Here is a 19,070-nt window from a genome sequence, read left to right as displayed (position 1 = left end):
TTCCACATTGTAACAGTTTGAGATAAAACAATTCCAACAAATCTACACCAGTTGATATACATGAAATAAGACAAGCAGGAACACTGTTGCTGATAAACTATATGATAAGTACAGCCTTTGTTGATGCATACACCTGCAGCTTGTTTATTAAAGTTGTACTCTGACACGCAAATATGTTTCACAATTAGAATGAATTCCAGTCATTCAGAGTACAGTCACCAATTACTGTAGGAATCATTCTTGCCCAAAAGATGATAAAGATATTTGTCAAAATTAAGTAGAATATATATATATATATATATATATATATATATATATATATATATATATATATATATATATATATATATAGTGTAGCTCTTTATCCAAGCTAGAGAAGTCCCAACATTTTACACCAGTATTAACTGTAGTGGGCATGCATTTGTTTTATTATGTTCATGTTTATAAGAGCCTAACAAATTATTCTGTATGCTTGTGTTTTCATGAATTAAACATTAGCCATATTGTTTAATTCATGAAAGTTTTTTTTTTTCTAACTCTATTTATAATTATGCTTGACGAGATTCTGGGATCATCAGGGCCGTATAGTCTTCTCTCGTTTTGTAAACTTTCTTATGTTCTTACGTTCTATAGTATACATTGCTAATTTAAAAAAAAAAAAGTTTTACAAAAAGGCAAAAAACAAACGGTAACACTTTTTTGAACACTAAACACCAAAGTTAATTGCTTTTGGAGTTGTATAACTACCCCTATCAACGTCTGAGTTAATCACAAAAAAACACTTATTTTAATGATGAATCCAGTCATCCCCATCATTATGAAAGGAACTTGTGTGGTGTGTTTGGATGGATATTGAAGTTATCTGGAGAGGTACATCCTTGGTCTGGACAGCAAAGGTTACTGTGTTGCTGTGCACCAAGTTGGATGTTTGCAGTCTTTAACTGAACTGAAGGTGGTCCTTTGGCAGTAGATGCATTTCCGCAGTGGAAAAGTATTAGAAAACACCTGTAGAACTGAAAGGAGGGACAATAATATTAATTTTACAATGCATAAATAGTTATACCCTTTGAGCTAATATGTGTGTGTGTGTATGTGTGTATCTATCTATCTATCTATCTCTATCTATCTATCTATCTCTATCTATCTATATATATATATATATATATATATATATATATATATATATATATATATATATATATATATATATATATATATATATATATATATATATATATAATATGCTCAATTTGTACATCTTTCAGAAGTACATAAACAGTTTAATTGGGTGGGGAATGCAAGTTTATACTGTTAATGAATACGCAGGTTGGATTGAGTGGATGTAAGGATTGGGCTTGGTTGCTGCCCCAGGCATATGGCTTGGTCTGGCCATGGTGCTTGTTATGTCAACCCCCACCCCTTTCTTTGTCATGCTGTTACACAGGAGTTGATGGCATTTTTGCAAGTAGGTAGAGGGTTGGGTGCTGCAGATTCAGATGGACCTGGGGACTAGAATCCCCAGGTGAACTTCAGGAAGCTGTGCAAATGTGCCTCCAAATAAGAAATCCACAATATCAGTCTCCCTGTTTAAACCCCAGGCTGTGCGTGTCCTGCTATGGGGGTGGTTTCCATCCTCCCTGCCTTGGAGGTTCAATCTCCAGCTTCACCTGCAAAGTGACACACTTAGTAGCACACTTTCTCTGCCCTGCTGTATGCAATTGGTCTCTAGATGGCACTGATTGTAGGGAGCATAATGTGACCCAGTTTTCTATTCACCATGCAGTGAAGGAGTTCTGTTTTTGATTGCTGTGGCTATGTGGTTAACAAGTTACTTGCTTTTTTGTATAGTCCAGTAGTGTGTGTTTGTAGGTCAAGGAGTAATTCCCCAGCCATGGTTAAGTTGGACTTCAAGTTAGCTGAATAGAGAAGTCTCCCAGAGTAATTAACTGGCTGATGGGAAGCCTACTGTGCTGAACAACAGGTGGCCATTTGGACTAGTTTCTTCCTGCTGCTTCTAAAGCCAATAAAGGCATGATAAACACTTCTGCTTCTGAGCCCCTGTGCAGTAGAGCTTTATGGGTAAAGAAACCCAAAACCCAGTATCACCATTGTGATGTAGTTTTTTGTGTTTGTCAGGAATCCTCATGATGATGTCACTCTGTGATGAAGTCCATGTCTACGAGTACATCCCCTCACTGCGGCAGACAGACCTGTGTCACTACCATGAGCGATACTACGATGCTGCCTGTACCCTGGGAGCGTACCACCCACTGCTCTACGAGAAACTGCTGGTTCAGAGAATCAACAAGGGGACGGACATCGACGTGCAGAAGAAGGGAAAAGTTATCCTTCCTGGGTTCAGTGCCATAAAGTGTGACAAATGACTTTAATCCTCATGATTAGGTTGGGCGATTAATATTAGTGCAATAATCAATTACTTGCTAGTTAAAATTAAACTAAATAAAACTTGAAACTCTTAATATTGACCACTTTAGTCTAGACTTTTTATCTATATCCTGGATAGTAAGCATCCTGCTTTCTTTCTTTTTTTACTGAAATGAGAAGAAGCTCCACACCTGTAGGAGAATGCTTATGGCATATTTGCTTTTGCAAATCCTGAGCCTAAAATAATTTGTACTTAGATTTATCATTGAAGGTTTATTAATTTAGCTGGTAGGACACTTGCGCAAGATTTCCAAAAGTGATGAAACTTTGGTTAGCCGTCAAAATAATGTGTTTTGTTAGTCATTATCAGCACTGTAGAAATGGTTTAGATGGCTAAAATTCCAGAAGAGTTAAAACGTATACATTTTATCACATTCGTGCTTTGAAGATACCATCTTGTCTGAACGTGTCACATACACAAAAAATGGTTGACTTCTTTGGAACTCCCTTGAAAATAATTACCGTATTACTCTGAATTAACGCTGCCCTCGAATTAACGCCTCACTCAGATATCAGCTTTTCAATAGACGCCCCCCTCGATTAAACGCTGCTCTCAATAAAGAAACGGAAAGGTATTTTTTTTTCTACCCCTGCTCAAAAAATAAAGAAAGAAACACGCAACTCTGGCTATGTACATGACACCCCCAAAGAGACTGCAACCTCAATCCAGCATGTAATACAAACTAATGTACACCCACCTTAGTAAGCAAATGTTATTTTATAGTAGAGTCCTGACAGACAAACCAAGATGAACTACTTACAGCACAGCAGTCCTTCACGTCCCTTTTTTTCAGCAGAGTTCAGTGCCAACACAGCAGGGGATAAAACAAGGGCTGTCTGTTTACCTCATCGTCAGCTTGGATGGTGAAAACTTAAAAACTCAGAGGAACTTAGAGTTTTGGCGGTCACTCTAAGCGCTATCCGAAAGCTGGCTGAAGATATCTTCTTATAGGGAGGTTAGTTGTTTTTTTTATTCAATTAGAATTTTACTCAGTCCTGTACAATTTTATATATAAAAAAACTTTCTTACTCTCTATGAGAAGATTTAGTTTTGGTTTCTCTTAGAGAAATTACAAACAAGCAGGTAAATTACAGTGAGATAAAAAAAAAAATAACCGAGTAGGATATATTTGAATTAACAGAAATCAAACCGATATTCAGAGGTAATATTTTTCGTTAAGAAAAACTGCATCACACTCAACTACCGTTGTCTCTCCTCTTCTTGTCCCGCCCAATAGCAACCAATACACACTCCTGATTCGCTGGTACAGTACTCCCCTGACCTCCCAACTCCCACCTAATAAGCTCTCGTTAATTGTCAGTAAATGTACTGTATTCAAGACCCAAAAACACACAAGAGTATAGTGCTGCAGATCGGAGCCTCTCATGGCGCAGTTTCTAAAATGCCTTAAATCATTTAATAAAATATTTCCTGCGTTTGTAAAGCATAGTATTGTTAATTTAAGGACCGCAGTCATTTTGATCAATTTAAAATAAATGCTGTGGCGCCAAGTAATAGGGTACATCATTTATAAGGAGTTATTTGACTAAAAAGGTATTTTAGACAAGCATCTAAACAATTCACTACACTTTTGATAGTGTAATATCTGTTTAACTATGGCAATCTTTGGCATTATAAAAAAAGTGTTCTGTTATCACGGTAGCATTTGGAAGTTGTAACTGTTCTACTTTAAGAAGGTGAATTGAATTGTCCCCTCAGGTTTATACCTTGAATCTTAATAGGAAAAATGTGTTTTCTTGTGGGTGTTTTTCTGCTTATGTGAAGTGGTGTTGAATACTCTAGGTTTTGGTCATCAAGTGCATGAATTGCTTGAATGGTAGTGTATGTATTAATCACTCTGTAAGGCAGCAACGTACTGTACTGTGATTCTTTTGAAATGTATTTTTGTTTATGACTGTAAGTCGCCATGGATAAGGGCGTCTGCTAAGAAATAAATAATAATAATAATAATAATAATAATAATAATAATAATAATAATAATGTACGTTTCAATGTAATGTAGTAGACTTCCAGCCTTTGCATTGTTCAGTACATGCAATTCAACATGTCTAATAAAGTATGTTCTAACAGCCTTAACTATCCAGGAGATAAAGAAGGTGAAAAGAAAGAATTTTCCAAAAGCCAACTCACTTATAACAGCCTTGTGTTTTTTAATGTCAACATTTTTTTGTGATTTTTATCTTACAATCCTAATTTTGTACTTGACGAAATCTGTTTTGTACCATGCATACTTTGTAGAAACTGACAGTTTTTATACAGTTTTGCAATTTTCTCTTGTTCACTCAATTTTTTTTTTTTTTTTTTTTTTTTTTTTTACATAAATAAAATGTTATAAATATAAACCTACATTTTTGGAATTGTCTCAACATGACATTAACAAGGTTAATGCTACAGTGTGTATGAGGTTTGGAGCAAACCATATTCTTTTACCTTCATACTTATACTGTGCATTTACTGCACTATTTTTATTTTATTTTAACAATACTTCTGTGTGCTGTACCATGCTTGTCCATGCTTTACCTTGCCTTACTACACTTGTCCCATGCTGTGTTTTTGCTATGGTGTATCACAGTTAACTTTTAAGGGTAATAATGGTGTAATTGATTATCAATGTTTCATAAATGATCAAGTTCACATAATTGCTTCCCTTCACATGAAGGAGTAAATGCGCTGTTTTTATTTTGGAGCAACTGAATATTATACAATAAAAAAAAAAAACACTTTTATTAAGTCTATATTAATTCTCACATTTTCCTGCAAATACACGCCTTATTTAGGCTTTACAAGTATGCCTATCTAGAATTTCTGTTTGTTATGCAGGAATGGAAACAAGACTCCCATTGCATAGCAGTTTGATCCTTTACAAGGTAGCTTGGCTCCACCTGTGCTTTTCCTCTCCATTTGCCCATGTGATAAAACTTGGAACAACACAAACAGCTATTCAGTACAATAGAGGTCTCCAGGTTTAAACATGTACATGTTACAGTTTAGTTTACTACATCAGAAAGATTAGTCTTTCACTAAATGTTTAAACTAAATACAAGAGAGATGAGTTGCTACATTCTATATTTCCAAAAATAACCATACCGGGCTATGAAGTGAAATACTAAATGTGTTGATGCAGCACCATTACTTCAGAAAAGCACATACAGAAACTTGAGAACAAATTTAGAGATATGTTAATAAGGAGGAACATTTTTGGATTCGAAGTGGGCACTGTTACAGAACATTGAACACTTCTATTAGATAACCTATTCTCAATATTATTTGTATTGACCTGTGATGTATCTCGGAAGGAATTGCAAAACTAATATAAACCTTTTACTTTACAATAGCACTTTTGCAATAGTATAATCAATAAGGCTGTCATGCTGAAATTTTACTAAAGATGTAAATTACCTGCTGTAAACCACCTGTTAAACATTTAAAGACTACCATGTACACACCAACTGTCATATTCTGCAACTTTTCAGGTAACGTTTCTTCAGCAGTAAAACAGATTAGATGTACAAAAAAAACAATTCCTAATTGAAATTTTCCTACTATTTTGCTCTAGTTTTTAACTGTTCAACAACTGTCAACTGTTCAACAACTGTTCAACAACTGTCTCTGCTGGCTAAAATGGGTTTAAAACCTTATCATGTTCACCACTAAGCGACTGTATCCATGACATTAAACTGCACTACAAAAAAGGACTAGTTTAAATGCTTTTTACTTTAAAAACACATTAAATTAGAAATACAAATGGAAATAAATGATTGTGAGATTATTTGATATTTCAATGAAGAATAACACAACTGCTGTAAAACTAATAAAATTTTTTTTAAAAAAAAACAAAAAAACTTTGAAGTGCAATGGAATTGCTCACCTGCTTGTTCATGAGAATATAAATTACAGGATTCAAGGCAGTGCTGCTCTTTGCCAGGATAGAGGGCACAACACTTGCTGTTGAGGTTACAATTCCTGGTTTACCAAATGTTACCATCATTGCCACCACTCCATAGGGTGTCCAGCACAGCAAGTAGCAGACCACTGCTGTGATCACCATGAAAAGGATATGGTATTCTCTCCTCCGGGCTGCCGTCCTACGGACCTTCCCAACCTATAAAATAAAGGTACAGATGAAAAGTGTATTACTAAACAAGAGCATCAGTTTCAAACCTCAGACACGTGGCTTTCCGGCATGAAAGAGTGCAGCAGAAGAGAGTTTACACATTTAAAGTAAATCTAGAGCGTTGTGGCCGGATAAAGATTCCTCACCCAAATCAAACTGAAGCAGGAAGTTGTTTTGATTGTGACAGTTAAGAATTTCTTTTTTTAGCTTTGGTTAACCCATTTAGGGGACTGCAGCTAACAAAATATTTCAATATATCGTACTTCCATAAGCGACTCTCAGGAAATATATTAAACTTGCACTTAGCTGATTTCACCTCAGCAGTGTCTTCTGGGTCAAAGCATGTTAGTGGTAATGATAGAAAAGAAAGCACTGACTAGTGAAAGACTAAAGTGAATAACTCTGCTAAGCCTGTCTTGGAAACAGAAAATAAAAACACACATTTACTATAACATGTTTCTTTCAAAACTGAACATATTGTAGCGATCTCGTCTATGCTTTAGTGCGAGAGGTCTCGGGTTCGCGCCCGACCTCCAACTGTGTGTGGATTGCCTCGCCCTGTGTGATGCGCCTGCCTGCGTTAACCGAGATCGCTACAATATGTATAATGAATGAAGTGCAGAACAGGTCAAATGTATGGAATTATTTTGTTAGCTACAACCAACACACCTTCTATAAAAACAGAAAATGCTGACAACTGGTTTAAAACTCATCACAGATGTTTCAAGTGCTAGATCGAGAAAAAGAAAATGCATACATTGTACTGTAATTGACTTCAGAGGCTTTGTTCAACACCTCATGAGTTAATAAAGTGATTTCAGTTGGACTCTGGCAAAACACACGGGCATGTTAGAACCATGCGAGCAATACGTGCTCCAGAGTTTTCTGTGAGTGAAAAACAATTCATAGATGACGTGCTTCAAGGTGTTCTGTGCATCCCTCATCATCATTCTCAAAAATATTTAAATAGGTCCATTAAAGGGTATATTTTATTATATATATATATTATATATTATAAATCATGTATGAAAAAATCTATCACTGTTAAGGGTTTGTCAATATTCCAGTACTTAATCTGCGTACAGATGTCATCCCATGCACAGAACATACGACTCAATTCAAAGGTTACAAAAGTTCATAAGTTGTAAAGTGCATCTGTAAGAGAAATCCTTAGACAATGAGTCACTATTCACAAGACACATTAAGTTAGTATTATGATACCCACAATTAAAATGACAAAGAAAATTATAGAATAGACTAATTATGAATCCATTACCACCAGTGGGCAAAACCAACCATATCTTTCTCAATGGATGAAGATCGATTCATCTATTGTGTTTCATGTTTTCAGTGTGAATGTTACAATGTTATAGGATATATGTTTTGTATTGCCCTTTCATTTTGTTCAGTCAGTTCCCTTAACAAGCCTGCATGTAAGCATAGCAATCATTTCTTAACATTTGGTGGTGGTTTATTTCAACGTGTAAAACATTACAGTTGGAAATAATCAACATTGAGTTTATTGTCATCGAATCGCTGAATCAAAAACAACAGAATAATCCATAATTCAGTCAGGAAACTCATGCAATAGACTATTTATTAAAACAGACTATTTGATTTAATCTGGTATTGGAAGCACCTCAAATATGCTTGATATTTATGTAATTTGATCTAAGGTTAAAGGGAGTTCCCTGCCAGAACCACCGCTTTGCTTAATTTCCTATTATTGGTACAACATTCATGGCTCTTGCCCTGAAAAAAAAAAAATGAAATTGTTTCTCAAATATCAAATATTGAAATAAAACATCCCATTGTAAAAACTGTTACTCTGAGATTTTCCTACAATACCTTTTTAAAGCCCTTAAACTAAATATCCTAAGGTCATTCAAAGTCTTTGTATTACATTTTTGAAAGCTTTGAAAGCTTTCACTGCCTTAGATAAGGGACTATTAAAAAGTAGAATACAATACAATACAAAAAAAAAAAGTTTCAATAGAGGCTTTTATGGAAAAATAATAGGTTATTTTATAAACACCTTCTGTAAGGCCTGGAAAAACAGAGTACATTACATAAATACTCCCATTAAAAGAAATTCACAAACAGATCATATCTGTAATATGTACTTGAAGTTATGTAATTAACACAGTTTTAAAAGAGGCTTCTTTTAAATAATAATATTAATACCAAGTTTCATGACAGTTGGATAAGCAGTTCTCCTGTCTATTTGATCACGGAACAAGCGTTTTCTTTTGAACCTCTGCCCTTCTGTTTTCCGTTTCCTTCTCTAACATGTACTTACGTTTTTCATCTCCCATCAAGATGTGAATCGAACACATTTGTATTGATTTACCCTCTATTCAGTAGTATGCTTGTGTTGTATTTCTGTCCTTCAATGTCTTGGAATGGTACCAACTCATTTTATTTAACAATAGAATACAAGATTTTAAGGCACATACAGGCATTCATTAGTGTGAGATCAACTGAAATTAACATAATTCTGCAGCTAATCAAGGTGACTATGCTGCATAACAAGAAGTCCCCCACTGACATCACTCTGCTGTTTTTGCTTTCGAGAGCTGTTAGCTGAATTCACTTCAGTGTCATTGTATTTTTGCTACATTTCATGCTGTTGTGTCTGAAAGTGTATGCTTCTGTTTTGAATCACAGATGCAGGACCCTGCTGTAACAAATGCATGACAGCTCAGCGGTCCCTAATTTATCGCAAAATTATACTGTTTGGAATTATGGCCTTTTAGAATGGTTTGCAAAAATATATATACAGTATATTAAAGAGATGACTCAAAGTAAGAAATATTTCTGATTCATGCAACTGGCTTACTGTAACTCGCTGCTCACTCTTTCCCAAATCTTCCCTGTCAAAACTCCAGTTGCTTATGAATTCTGCTGCCCAAGTCGTGACTCGCACCAGGTCTTCAGAGAGGGTTTGAAAAACCTTTGTAGGCAGGATTGTTGCTGACCTGTAAGATATTCATGGGCTAGCTCCTCAGTACCTATCTGGGTAGGTTCTTGCCAATTCTCCACATTCTGTTACAGCAGGGTATTGACCATCCCAAGGCTCAGCTCGATACTGGGGGAGGTAGGACACTCGGGTCTTGTGCTCCCTATTTATGGAATTCTCTGCCAAAACATATTAAGGACTCAACATCTGTGGCATTTTTTAAATTCAAGATTAAAGTTTTATGTTTTTATGTACAAAATGGAGTTTTGTACACAGCAACAGTGTTGAATAAGAGGCAAATGGAAGATCTGTGAAGAAAAAGTTATCTATAAATAAATACAATACCTGAATTTGGAAGCTTAAACAAGAAACTAATAATAATAATAATAATAATAATAATAATAATAATAATAATAAGTCGCCTTGGATAAAGGCGTCTGCTAAACAAACAAATAATAATAATAATAATAATAATGTCAATGCCATGAAATAATGTACCTTGTATAATTATTATAAATAATAAATGATTGCCCTACGTGCCTCTACCTCTTCTATTAATATAGCAATCTCCTGTGTCGTGAAGCATGGTTTACGTATTCTCTCAGCGAGTGCCCTACCACTTGCTGTTCTGACTTGTGCTGTGCTACTGCCACTTGACATTCAAAATCAAAGCCTTGCGGTGATGCAAGCGCATTCTGTCTCTTAAAGGGACTGTCGCCTGGCCCTGATTGGATAGTAGATTCCCCAACCTACTCAGCATTGATTGGCTGGGCTCTGTCAGTGCGCCACTAAACGCTGGGTTTTTAATTTCATCAGAATCACACTTTTGGAGAAGCCACTCACTGCGGGGCAAACACGATTTACTTTAACCACTGAGTTTGCGATTGCACTCATTTCATCAGAATAGAGCCCAGGGAGTCTTAAAAAAAACTGTGATTACTGTGGCTTTAAAATTAGTAATTAAAATGATTGATTTGAATTAACAACAACTCACTTGTTTAACTGTATACAGGATCCGTCCATAGCAATAGCCCATAACCAAGACGGGAACAGCTAAGCAGAAAATGAAGAGACAGATGATGTAGGATACTGATTCATGTGACTTGGAGGTCCAGCTCACTGAGCAGCTTGTTCCAGCCCCTTCAGGTCCATAGCTGCTCCAGCCCAGGAGAGGAGGCACCGTCCAGACCAGGGAGTATAGCCATGAACCTCCCACAGCTATCAGAGGCCTCTGGAAGTCAGGGGCACGCTTGTTGCACACAGTTAAGGTGCTGTAACGATCATAGGACAAGACCGCCATGGAAATCAAGGACACAATGCCTGAAAAAAGAAAGACAGGGTTACACTGGTAGGCTTGGTGGCATAGCAAGTTAATGCACAAGCCACTGGAAGACAGAATTTTACCCATTTGCCCTACCAGTCTTTGCCAGTCTCTGCTTCAGATGGGCCCTTTTTTAAACTTTTGACATTTGAGTGACAGAACTGTCACACACGTCGGTGTTCTTACTTGTAATGCAACATTTCAGGATCCAGGATAAAGATTACAGCATCAGGACATGACTAATGTATGCTATTTTCAAGGTTTAATTTGTTTACATCAATAAACTTGTTATCTAGGAGAAAACCCCTGAATAAAAGGGCTTAATGCAAGAACAGTGTGTCCCATTTCTGAGATTTTCCTTTTTTAACAGCTTCTCATGGTAAATCTTCCAGAATGGATCTCTATTAAATGTTGTGCATTTATGCAGTCCCTGAAAAATCTGATGCATGTGATGTCAAAACAATGAGGTCAGGAAACTAGAAAGTGTTACGACAATTGACTGAAATGACTGGATGTTTTATCAGTAAAATTTTATTTTCATATTGAATGTTTCACTTTCAACACATTATTAACTCTATATTTATATTATACTGGACACTCCCGCTGGGTACATACAATGATCTTAAAAATGATTTATATGGATTTTGACCATTTTTGCTTTTTTGTTTGTACAGAATTCAACATAGGGTTAAACCTGGGACACAGAGGTAACATGGAACATAGATAACTTTTTTGGAATGAGGAAACAAAGACAATGGTCAAATAACGAGGATTCTTGAACATCATAAAAAGTAAGGGGACAGAAACAAAACTAAAAGCTACTGCATTTTACCATTTAAACTAAGCCCAATTGACCAAATATAATACAACACATGTGTGATATTGACGCGCATTTTGATTTTAAATGTCTGATTTAATGGAACTGCAAGCAGATGTCACTGTATTAATGGCCTCGGGCTATGAAACTGATTATTCTAAAGGCCATTAACTACACAGACAGCTTGGCCTAATCTTTATTCAGATTCTGCAATGATTTATTGATAAATATGAAAGTCATTTGAAGTAAAACTTGAAGTGAAACAATGCTGCATTTGGTACTCCCTAGCAGGTTCTTACATTTTTTATTAGGTTACTCAAGTGGAGTGCTTAGTCTTGACAAAGGAACATAGTTTCTGCCTCTGGGCTGATAGATTCTTGCACAAATAAGGATGTGACTTTTTAAGGCTTAGTTTAAGTTATATAATCTACAGCTATGGCCAACAGTTTTGCATCACCTAGAATTTTAGGATTGAGATATCTTTTTTTTTATTTTTAAACTATATAAACATAATTTAGATGTTTTATTTAACATCACGAAATCAAAGAAACTACAAAATGATATCGCAAAAGTCTACCAGAAGCCGTAATAGTAGTACAGTATTTCATGTTAGATTTCAAAATGTCAAATTTGTCAGTTTTTCATTAAGTCTATGGAAACCTCAAAGCGGTATGTAATTCAATATGTGAACGTAACATTACTCAGCAGGTTTCATTTGACTTTATGAAGCAATACGTGTTAATTCTGTAGGTGATGCAAAATGTTTGGCCATAGCTGTACAAACTCATTAGATTTTTGTATTTCAACCAAGAAAATAAAATAAAATAAATCTCACGTTGATATGCTGCAGCCAGGAAAATCAACCGAGAAACAGCACAAATTATGACTTATTTTAAAGCCTAAAATTATAATAGTTATAATATTGTAACTGTCAACAGTATGATGAATGTTTGATTATGCTAAGTAAATATATCACTGCATTTCATAGTCTAAATATAGGTATTTCAAGATATTTCACACATAATATTTATTAAAGAAGGAAAAAATAGCACTGTCACATTCAAAATTGATCATTTCATGTAGTTATTATACAACAAATATTTAAATGCTACCTGAAAAACAGTCAATGCTAAATTGCAGAACATTTAGTTTTTTATGTCCGTCTTTTAAAGACAAATCTATTTTCACCATCAGTGAATTATCAAACAAAATAAAAACGAAAATACAAATGACAACAGACACGAGAAATGTCCCCTTCTTGTACCGGATTGTGCAATCATTAGCAGAAAGATTTTTGTGGAACACCAAACACCTCAGTTTAACTGAGTGACCCTGCTGGTTCTTTAGAGATACACGTTTCATTTGGACCACTGAACAATATTATGATGTTATCAGTCTAATGATTTACTTTTGGGTTGCTGGACATTTACTGTTGCAAACATTCCTGGGCTGATTTGATATAACTAGCTCTTGGCTCGTTGAAATGTTGTGCAGGGTTCTTCTTTATTTTGATACATCACTGTGCAGTATCCTAACCCTAACCCTAACCCTAACCCTAACCCTAACCCTAACCCCAACCTCAACACCAACCCCAACCCCAACCATAACCCCAACCCCAACCATAACCCCAACCCCTAACCCCAACCCCAACCATAACCCCAACCCCAACCCTAACCATAACCCCAACCCCAACCCCAACCCAACCCCAACCATAACCCCAACCCCAACCGCAACCCCAACCCCAACCCCAATCCTAACCCTAACCCTAACCCCAACCCCAACCTTCACCATTTTACTGTGTCAGTAATTATTTCCCATTCCCAGAATTGCTAAATCAAACTGTGATTAAACATTACTTAAACATTTATTTTTCAATAATACACAGTGCTCATCCGTTATAACATGCCTCGTTACAGCGCGGAATCGGTTATAACACGGTAGGGTCGTGGTCCCATTTGCTCCGTAATGCCATTACAGTAGCCCTTTTATACTTGTTATAATGTGGAACACAAATAGCACAGTCTTGTAACTATGGCTACCCACTATAGCGTTATAAAGGGTGAGTACTGTACTATTTGCCTACAGTACCTGCACCTATGTAGAAACACCTAGGCAGACCTTTCACTAGTGTAAAAATTGTTTACCACATTGATCTACTGTATACTTGGTGAGTGATGCTTTCAGGGCGGAGAATCTGCAATGTGGATGATTTAAATTGCAATTGAACAGACGAATTAATGACTGATGATGAATTTGGCCGGAGACCTTGTTCATGGGTGCTGACAGCTACCCGCAATGCTGGTTGACTAGCGAATACACAATCATGATGCATATGTAAAGAGGAAAAGCAGAATGTGGGTCAAGGGATGAGGCAAATATTCAGATTGTTGTTGTTTTGGTGTACTTAAAATTAAATGTTTTGTAAAAAATGAATTCATGAAGATTTCTTAATTTCTTATTAAAATGTAGATCAAGCATGGGCATGTAGGACAAACCCCACTTCAAAACCCTGGTTTCATTTTTTTCCTTGTAATGCCTGTTCGCTGTAAACCAGATGTGTAGAGAAGGTTCTACTGCACCTCTGCGTTTGGTACCTGCTTTATAGTTTAGTGTGTGTTTGTTTAAAAATTACTAGGACATTGACGCACTAAATGAGGTCTGGAAAGTAAGTAACTGCGATCTGGAATGTAAGCTACAAAAAACAAACCAATGAATAATGAAAAGAAAAAAAAAGTGTAAACCACGTAAAACATAAAAAAAAATCATAATTGCTAACACTAAATCAAAATCAAGATTCAGCACTGTAATACCGATAATAATAATAATAATAATAATGTGGTCTTCTATTATTATTATTTATTTCTTAGCAGACACCCTTATCCAGGGCGACTTACAATTGTTACAAGATATCACATTATACATTATACAGATATCACATTATTTTTACATACAATTACCCATTTATACAGTTGTTTTTTTTTACTGGAGCAATCTAGGTAAAGTATCTTGCTCAAGGGTACAACAGCAGTGTCCCCCACTGGGGATTGAACCCACAACCCTCCGGTCAAGAGTCCAGAGCCCTGAGCCCTAACCACTACTCCACACTGCTGCCCTTCTAGATTAATATTAGCCTTCGGTAAATAACGTTTTATGGAAATAAACATGAATACTAAAAAATAAGTACACATTATTAAATTAAGACTTACCAAAGCAGGAGTTGATGAATCCATACCACATGCAGCAGTGTTTCCCTCCTAGCCAGCGGCCGTAGACACTGGAGGCGAAGCTCAAAGTGGTGCCAAAGAGGCAAACCAGCATATCGCTCACACTAATGTTTAACAGAAACATGTTCACCGGAGTTCTCAGAGTCTTAAACTTGCAGAACAGGATTAAAACGATTAGATTGTTAAAGAAACCGAAAACCAGAATACATCCTAAAAACACCGACACCACTGTATGACCCGTTCTTGATAACCTCTTTTCGGGCTCATCATCTTGGTTCGTTGAAGAGAATGGGTCTTCCTCGCTTAGATTGGCGCTGAAGTTCTGATTTGTCACTTCATAGAACATTGTTATCAAGTATCACAGACCCGGATCCTTTATGTATGGTGCTAACGTTAAAAAAAAGAAAAAAAAGGTATGTTTTAAAAACAAACCCGAACTTCTGCATTACTCATGAACACGCTTTTTAGTCGTCACAGATATAGATGGTCTTATAGAATTGTTCTGGTTTTAAATATGCTCTATGGAATTAGAGCCATATATCATCATATATATTTTATAAAAAGAAAAAAAATAGCTGCTCAATTGGTTTGAAAATGTAGGCTATTTGTAATTAAGTAAATACAACGTTCCTCAAAAATATAGTCTCAACCGTCACAATTTGCTATTCTGGTAACACTAAAGATTTAGAACACTAATGAAGCCACACGATTGAGACATGCACTATGTGACGTGCAGATGCATTATTCTTCATGGCATTTAAAATCCCAAACAAGTATATTTTCTTATAGAAGATCTAGTTCATTATGTCTTTTGCCCATCAGCGATACAACTGAAAAGCACTAAGCATTGCTCTTCCTAATAACCTTCCTAAATTGATGTGTGCGCCTAAAACAAGTTAAATATTTTTTGTTATTTCATGTTTATTTCAATGTTATTTCATTGGTAATCAAACCACTGCTTAATGTGAAAGATTATAGCCCTATTCCTGTTATAGCCTTTGCACACCTTGAAACTCCAGAAACACTGCAAGTCGTTTTTGGAACAGCTGGGCTAAGTGTATAAATTTACATATTTCTGTATACCTGTTCACGAAGAAAACAGATTCTTCAAGCGGATTCTCCGTAGTTTTGGTATACACTGCTGATTTTGATATTCTCCAATCCCCCAGTGTCTAAGATAAAGGTAATGTTCCTTTGAACAAGGTACTCAAAGTGATGTAAACTCGCCCCGGTCTGTCCGTTTACTGTGTTCTGCACAGATATAAAGCGATTGGAGCGTGGTAGGCTGACGTAATCAATTTACTCGGGCATACATTCTACATTCGTACCTGAAGTGTGTAGTTAGTAGATTGCACTTCAGGCAATCGGTGGGCAATCAGCACCGAGCTATCAAACTATGACCTTTGGACAGAAGGTTCAATTACACTACCCTCATACAAGTATCGGGACATAACGATGAATAAACAGTACTGAATTGAATTCTGTGTTACTATATTTTATATAGTAATAGTAATTCTGCACCTACACTGTTATGCTACTGTAGTGAGTGTACCCGTCAAATCTGAATAAATACATGCATTGACTGAAGAGTGGAGTTTACACAGTAGAGAGGAGATAATCCGGGAGCAAATTGTATGGGAAATGAATAGTATTACAATAGCTGTGGGGTATTCAACAAAAAGAAGCAAGCACATTACAAAATGGTCAGCCCTATGAACATGGTCCATTATTGGCTGCATGGTCATAACTGTGAATTTACAGTAGCAAGATAAAAAGCATAGCAACCAAACAACTTTACCATGGTAATCTTTAATATGTGTAGGCTTATATACACTGCTTCTCTATATATATTGTAGCGATCTCGGTTTCCGCAGGCAGGCGCATCACACTGGGTGAGGCAATCCACACACAGGCGGAGGGCGGGCGCGAACCCGGGACCTCTCGCACTAAAGCATAGCGCCGATACCGCTGTACAAGACATATTCAGTTAGACTTGCCACATGATTTCCTAAAGCATTGGAATTAGAGTGTAAGTACATTTGGGATTATCTCTGCTGCCTTGAACAGCAATGATGATTCTGAGAATTGAATGGATAACAGAAAAAACATATTGGAGATAAACTGACTTTCTCTACCAACTGACCTGGGGAGAGATCTAAATGTTGTGTGGCATCACATTTATAGTGCAATAAATGTGGTATTAAAAAAAAAAAAAAAAAATCTAAATTAAGTAAAAAATCAAAAGGTATTTTTTAGTCTTGAGACTACCTATTATTATTAAAATGTAAAAGCAATCTAGCCAATAGCTTACCCACACCAACAATAAAGGGTCTAATATAAAGTGTGTATCTGTGGGGTTCCAGACCCTTTTTTTCAGAAAGTGGGTCTGTTATTTCAACTTCCTCTGTGCCCATGTTACATGTATATAATTTCTCCAACTTTGTGGTGCCTTACATTTCTGAAATTGTTTGTTTGCCTGGAAAGCCACACAATTCAGCTCCTCAGAACACAGCCATCTTAGTTTAACCCCCTGGTGGGATTTTAAAAAAAAATAGTCCGTGATGTGATTAGTGTTATTTAGAGTGAAGGGGATAGTGTCATTAGATTTTCAAAGTAAGATTTGACTGTTAAAATAATCCAATATAACAATTACAGATGTTTTTAAGTTCACAGGCTATTAGAACACCAAGGTATTTTTCTTGGTGTGCCTGTTCTAGTTCTATACCACCCATTTGGTATTTGAATTCTACATTTTTGAGACTGGCATCTAACATTACATATATTGACATTACATTTAATTTACCACATTTGTAGCCAGTTCTTTTAGATTTCCCTAAGCTTGGTGTCATACCCACATTTTATCCCTAAGTCATTGGTGTAGATATAAAAAGATAAAAAACAAACAAAATAAAAAAACAAGGGTTCAAGCACAGAACCCTGCGGCACCCCAGCTAGAGGCTTCTCTTCTTCTAGGTACTCTCTGTTTCCTATGGTTTAACCTGTCAGGTAGCCACTTACATGTACAACACTTCTTTGTATTCCCACTGATTTCAATTTTAGTCTTTCAAGCAGCGCAGGACTTTTGGAAGTCCAAGTGATGTCCAAGTGATGTTGTACGCTCTTTTGTATCCATCCTTGCAGTGATTTCTTCAAAGACGTCAGGTATATTTTTATATTCTATACAAGCTAGGGAGGCTCTTGTCTCCACAAGTATACTAGATGCGTCACCTGTTACACAGCTATTTTTAGTTTGACTTCAAATCAATAAGTCAATAGGTTCCAAACAGAGGGGTGATTTTCAAAGCTTTTTGCTCAAATGTGTAAATTGCTCCAAACAAATGGATTTCCTAAACTGCCTTCAATTGCCTTCACCTGTTGTTTCTTGCTTTAAAATGTGTTGTTCTCTAGTGAGTAATTTAAAAGGCTTTGAAAATGAGCAGACCTATATTTCCACAAACAATCTTCACTATTTCTGTGCTCTACGTACAGCGATGTGTCACTACTTAATCACTACAGTAACAAAATAAAATAAAATGATTAGAATTTGCACTACATCATTTTAGACTGAAAGTCTGTTTAAGATAAAAAAAAAAAATAAAAAAAAAAATTACAATATTGAATATCAATTGCAATTTATTCCCAAAAAAAATAGTGGCACAGTTCTGCATTTTAAATGTAGAACTGTGCCACTATTTTAGAGTTCTATTTCTCATATAGTTGCTAAAGATTGTATTAATGATTCTTTCTGATCACATTGATTCAATGAAGCAGTGGGTTGAATTGGTTGCACAGTAAAGGGAACACAGTTTTTGATTACAATATGCAATTGATTCAACTAATCATGGCTCTTTTCACCCCGTTTACACTAGCCCCATTTAAGCAGACTCTGAGACGGCTTAGGTTTTATTTTTTTAGTGTAAATGTAGCTGACCCGGGTCCAGCCCAGGTCCAGCAATCCTTGGCCTGCTCCTGAGGGGGGTCTGCAATAGCTTTGGTCTTTTTTGGTCTACTGTGAACTCAGCGGTCCCTGAGATGGCTCACGTTTTCCACGTACACTCGTGGGCCATGCCCCTACTGTCAGCATCAAACAGGCACAGACAACACCAACAGGAAGTTGGGATTCTTACTCGGACAGCAGAACCAAAAATATTTGATAGAACGCTGAGAG

General features: G+C 36.2%; 2 protein-coding genes across 2 annotated transcripts in view; one reads left to right on the top strand and one right to left on the bottom strand.

The window, feature by feature from the left end:
• LOC117407276 (beta-galactoside alpha-2,6-sialyltransferase 2-like) overlaps positions 1-5,119 on the top strand; it is a 40,890-nt gene extending 35,771 nt beyond the window's left edge. Inside the window, exon 7 of the mRNA XM_034012092.2 lies at positions 2,137-5,119. Within this exon, the coding sequence (XP_033867983.2) occupies positions 2,137-2,384 (248 nt within the window). The 3' untranslated portion in view covers positions 2,385-5,119. The remainder of the gene's footprint in view (positions 1-2,136) is intronic.
• LOC117407277 (opsin-3-like) lies at positions 360-16,128 on the bottom strand. The gene is made up of 5 exons (XM_034012093.3): positions 15,986-16,128; positions 14,885-15,289; positions 10,535-10,860; positions 6,336-6,569; positions 360-1,013 (listed from the first exon to the last, which is right to left on the bottom strand). The coding sequence occupies exons 2-5, from the start codon at positions 15,246-15,248 to the stop codon at positions 816-818; spliced, it is 1,122 nt and encodes a 373-aa protein (XP_033867984.3). The 5' UTR covers positions 15,249-15,289; positions 15,986-16,128; the 3' UTR covers positions 360-815.
• Between the last annotated feature and the right edge of the window lie 2,942 nt (positions 16,129-19,070).

The sequence above is a fragment of the Acipenser ruthenus genome, chromosome 8 (genome assembly GCF_902713425.1).
Source record: "Acipenser ruthenus chromosome 8, fAciRut3.2 maternal haplotype, whole genome shotgun sequence".
In the NCBI taxonomy this organism is placed as follows: domain Eukaryota; kingdom Metazoa; phylum Chordata; class Actinopteri; order Acipenseriformes; family Acipenseridae; genus Acipenser; species Acipenser ruthenus.
The sequence above is the reverse complement of the archived record's forward strand: the minus strand, read 5'-3'. Positions and strand labels throughout refer to the sequence as shown.